The sequence below is a fragment of the Trichinella spiralis genome, assembly GCF_000181795.1.
Source record: "Trichinella spiralis strain ISS 195 chromosome Unknown Scfld9, whole genome shotgun sequence".
Classification (NCBI taxonomy): Eukaryota; Metazoa; Nematoda; class Enoplea; order Trichinellida; family Trichinellidae; genus Trichinella; species Trichinella spiralis.
Genome location: NW_003526948.1, coordinates 6,600,344 through 6,605,574, shown reverse-complemented (window position 1 = coordinate 6,605,574; position 5,231 = coordinate 6,600,344). Strand labels below are relative to the sequence as shown.

Genomic DNA, 5,231 nt, shown 5'->3' with positions numbered 1-5,231 from the left:
GTGAAACAACTAAGTTTCACCCGCCTCTTCAGCGCGGAAAGCCTAGGCTTTCCCCGCTCCAGGGAAGAGGAGCGTGCGCTCTGCCTGCCCAAAGAGCAAGGAAGAGTTTGCACTCTCCCTTGTCTAAGGGAAGGGAGCTTCACGCTCCAGGATGGGGCCCATTTTTGGTCTCTCCATCCTCCACCTGCATTAAATATATCAAGTCCCATTTCCGGCATGTTTGCCATTTCGCAGAACTCATTTATGCCAGACTTTATCTGTTTGTTTGTATTACATTGCACATTTATCTTTTTTTTGAAAAATAAACTTTTTCATTAATAAAGAATTGTTGTTGTTGTTGCATTGTTCTTGGTTTATATTAAAAGAAAAAAATTTTTTTTTTCTTACTTTTAAATAGATTAATAATTTACATGTATTACGTGTATTATTTGATTTTTCCCCCATTTTAACTGTTTTGTTTTTGTTCCTATAAACTAATTAATATTGCTGGCTGGCAACTAGTAATGGCAAACATGATTTTCCCCTTTTTAACTAATCCTACATGAGCATCATCGTTAAGAAATAACGCAGTATTGGTCTTTTGTTACGTCTGTGTATTGTGTCTTTGTAATGAAGAAGCTTTCCATACTCGACATCGCCATATCGTATCTTCTCCAACGTGCCAATACTTACCTCACTTGACCAACGAACGGAATTGACCAACGAACGCAACTGACCAACAAACAATTCGATCCAACCTATCCACAACCTTTCACCGATCTTGGCTTTCTCCACTTGTCTTCTTTCTTGTCCATGTGCATTATTTTTCCATAGTTTGTTACGTGTTTACTTATATGTATGCAATGCTTTTCATGTGTCAGAGTTTTTACAAAGTCAAACTCAAAATAAAAGAATCAGAGAAAAAATATTTGGAGAAATAAATTTAAAAAAAACATGCAAATGTACAATATTAGAAGAAAAAAAGTGAAAGTCAAAGAAATCAAAAGAAATAATGAGAGAAATTAAAAAATAAATAAAATGTAAAAAGTAAATTAAAGAAAAATAAATTTTGAACGAATGAACGAAAAAAAATTGAAAAATAAAAATAAAATAAAGAGAATTTGCTTTGGAAATGGTACAAAATTAAACTATTTAAAAGAAAAGAAAAACAAAAATTGCAAAATGAACGAAAATCAAAAATTATTTCGACACATGAAGCAGTTGCATACATAAATTTTGCTGCGTGAAAGACCAAGTACTCCATTAATTCAAAACTCACCCATGTAGGTTGGTCGTTAACTTAATTACAACTATGGGATAACTTCACCCTTTCGAAGTATCCCAATCCCAGACCTACAGAATTGGGGTCCCAGGAACTTTGTCTTCTCTTGTACTGCTTCGTGTGGTCCTCGATCTGCTTCGTGTGGTCCTCGATCTGCTTCGTGTGGTCCTCGATCTGCTTCTTGTCGTCCGTGATCTGCTTCGTGTCGTCCGCGTTTCCACATTTTCTTTGCTCCATTCTTTAAACCTGTAATAATGATATTAAATCAAAATTGTCCTCACTTTATCACAAAGTTAAATCACAACAAATATAATAATTAAGTGCTATCGAATTAATAAATAAAAAGCAGGAAAATGGAATACTGGTCAGTAATTCCGAAACCGACTTCAGCAGCTACTTCACGCCCGTAATGAACTCAGAGAACGTTCAACGAAGCTACCAATTGCTACGTAAATTAAACAAACAAACGCACCCTTACTGATGATAAGGCAGCGTTATAGCGATAGTTATTTGCATAATGCAGCGTTAGAAACCGGTTTTTAGTGCGTTAGAACTTTTGGCTGAAAATAAAGTCTAACCTAAGCCATAATATGAGCAGAAGAAATGCACTGCTAAATTGTATCAATAAGAAAAGGACTATTTGAAAATTTAAAAATGACCTTGACGTTTACAATTCAGTCAAAATATAAACTATCTGACAAAATAGGCCATAACAAAACAAAATTCACTTAGACAAAACACACCTACGTATGTCTGAAAATTTTCGTAAGTCGGAAAACCAACTCGCTCAAATGAAGCTAATTTTAAGTGAACAATTTGCGGGCAGAAGCTTTTTTATGGTGCAACTAAAAGGGCATGCTAGCTACTGAAAAGGTGTTTTGAAAAGATCATATTTTATTAATAGATGAACAATGCGTACAAGGTGTATTTAATGAATCTTAATTGTACGGAAATTTGGCGTTTATTATGTCACCTATTATCTGATTTTGAGAATTCTTCATACAATATGTTGAGAAATTATGCTCAATATCGATTCTCAATTATATTGTTAACTAATTAAGATTTAAAAATGAAAAAGCTGCCACTTACTGCTAAATTCGTCATCTTCTCATCGTCAATGTTCATTGTCTTTGAATGTTGATTGAAAAATTATTTTTCAGAAATTATTGCAAAAAATAATAATGAATAAAAAGCAAAAATAGTGTTTGGATTCCACGTTTGTCTTCAGTCAATTTTCCAATCAAAACGCTGAGCCACCATCCACAGACGGCCTCAAACTGAAATGATTTCTATTAGGTCAATAAAGCGAACGACTTCGCATGCAAATTTTTATTTTATTTATTTTTGCTGATAAATATGATTACTGTAGATTTTTCATTGCTCTTTATTTACTTAATGCACTCTGTTTGTGGAGAAAATTTAATTGGAGCTTTGCCAAACATGTAAACACTTCTCATTACACAATGACCCTGTCCATTGTGTGTTTGGTGGTCGTTATTCCAAATGTAAATGTAAAATTTAATGCATTGATTTGCTGCTAAATGAGTTAAATGACGTCCACTGAAAACTGAGATTAATTGCATGTTTTTTTATGTTTTCATGGATAATTCAAAAATAATTAGGATGCTTAAAAAGCAATGATAAAAAACAACATGAGTTAAAATGCATTTTAATTGTTAATTAATTAGGTAAAATCACGCTACTCGAAACAACAGATTCACAGAAAGAACTTTTTATTGAAAAAATAGACGAGTCCATATTAGACGATTTATTAATTACACGAATCTCGTTTGTAAATAACGGCTGGCGTGAGCTAAAAGAGACTCCGTCGAGCAATTGGAAAATTCCGTGCCAAGCAATCAGTTCGGCGTGAGCGAAAAGAGACCATCGAGCGTTTGAAAATTCTGTATCTACCAATCACGTTTGGCGTGAGCGAAAAGAGACTACGCGGGCAAATTTTGGACGAAATGCGAAGCGACACACCACCACGCTAGTATCTAAAAAAATGCAATGTAAATACTATATGAGTTATAATGCATTTTAATTGTACATTAATTAGGTAAAATCACGCAACTCGAAACAACACAATTATAGAAAGCACTGTTTATTGAAAAATAAGGATAACAAACACGTAAACGGTAAAAAATGTAAAAATAAGTTGTAATAATACAATAAGTATGCAAATTTAAGGTGGTTCATCAGAATATACAGTAATATTGTGTGTCATGTACAACAGAAATGTGACCGGGAGATCTTTTCTCATAGCCGAGACATTCTCTTTTGTATCCGTAGTCTTCGGTGCCATTCATATTCTTTTTCAAATTCTTCTTCTTCATATTCTTCTTCCATCTCCATCTCCAATTCCATCCATCATTCATTCATTCATCTCCATCTTCACCATTACGACCCTCTTCAAATAACACATACATTCGCTTCTTTCAACCGCCCTGCAGTTCACTAATTTCTGTAGATTCTGCAGGAATGTTCTAACATTTCAAAAGCCAAGCTTGACGATCTGCAGGCATCTTTTCAGCACTGCACATTATACTGCAGAAAGTATTAAATTCTGATGTACAGATACAGCTTATCTCACATATCACAAAATACACATATTTCATTTCATGTGGCGCTCTTCCTGTCATTTCTACCTGTTTTGACATTTTTACTCTGGAGCCACTGTTCTAAATTTCATTTCCACATCAAAATTTTCAGTGGTTCAGGTTCCGGAATGCACTTGGCGATCATCTTCTACCGGCGATCTCGAAATATCCTTCCATCCACACGTTTACATGCTGGTAGAGTATGTACTTGTGGGTAAAAAACCAAGCCACCTCTTTATTCCAATGACAAACTAGCATATGGGATCACTCGAGCAGCCAGAATGACTTCTTCCGCAAGATGACGATGCTGTTTGTTTCACGGCCCGGCTTCAACTTTTAGACAGCTTCAGCCGCTCATACTATCTTCCTTCTTCACTGTTTAAGCAACTCATCGGTCTTGAGCAACTTCGATTGAGAACATGTTTCCTGTTTTCATTTGAATTTGCCTTTCATTCAAGGCAAATGCGATGCTCAGCAACATTCGTGGAAGTGATGTGAAAACAAGTGAAACATGCGTCACAACAAACGAAAAACAGTCGTCACTATACAACCATTTTCCATTTCCTCATGACATAAAAACGTTATTGCTTTACCGGCAATCAATGACGTCATCTCTTCTTCATTTGAAACTGTTACGCTGTCGATTGTATTTTTTATCATATTTATAATGATTGATCAAAAATTTGTCACACACAAGCCCGCACACACACAAACACACACACAAATGAACAGCGCAACGCAACCACCGCACTGAACACAACGTCAAACGAGAACTGCGCTCGCTCGCCTGCCACGGCTACATTTATACTAGCGTGGCGGTGTGTCGCTTAACATTTCGTCCAACATTTGCCCGCGTAGTCTCTTTTCGCTCACGCCAATCGTGATTGGTAGATACAGAATTTTCAAATGCTCGACGGTCTCTTTTCGCTCACGCTAAACATGACTGCTTGGCACGGAATTTTTCAATTGCTCGACGGAGTCTCTTTTTGCTCACGCCAGCCGTTGTTTACAAACGAGACTCGTTTAATGAAACCCGCTATGAGAAGATCGCGTATGTCAGAAGATCTGTTGCTCAAATTACTGTGATACATTACACTTAATATTACTGTACATTCTAATGAACCACCTTAAATTTGCATACTTTTTGTATTATTACTACTCATCTTTACATTTTTTTTACCGTTTACGTATTTGTTATCCTTATTTTTCAATAAAAAGTGCTTTCTATGAATCTGTTGTTTCGAGTCGCGTGATTTTACCTAATTAATGTACAATTAAAATGCATTACAACTCATACTGTATTCACACTGCTTTTTTTACATATTAGCGTGGTGGTGTTTCGTTTCGCATTTCTAACTGAAATTTACCCG

General features: G+C 35.6%; 1 protein-coding gene across 1 annotated transcript; it reads right to left on the bottom strand.

The window, feature by feature from the left end:
- Nucleotides 1-737: 737 nt before the first annotated feature.
- Tsp_10211 (conserved hypothetical protein) lies at nt 738-1,484 on the bottom strand. The gene is made up of 2 exons (XM_003372403.1): nt 1,302-1,484; nt 738-878 (listed from the first exon to the last, which is right to left on the bottom strand). The coding sequence occupies exons 1-2, from the start codon at nt 1,482-1,484 to the stop codon at nt 738-740; spliced, it is 324 nt and encodes a 107-aa protein (XP_003372451.1).
- Between the last annotated feature and the right edge of the window lie 3,747 nt (nt 1,485-5,231).

What these genes read in the sequence shown, in the direction of transcription:
- Tsp_10211 (XM_003372403.1), bottom strand. Translation starts at nt 1,484, where the DNA reads ATGTGGAAACGCGGACGACACGAAGCAGATCACGGACGACAAGAAGCA. An exon ending in GGATACTTCGAAAGGGTGAA is followed by an intron (nt 879 to 1,301) that starts GTTATCCCATAG and finishes TTTTATTTTGAG; the next exon opens with TTTGACTTTGTAAAAACTCT.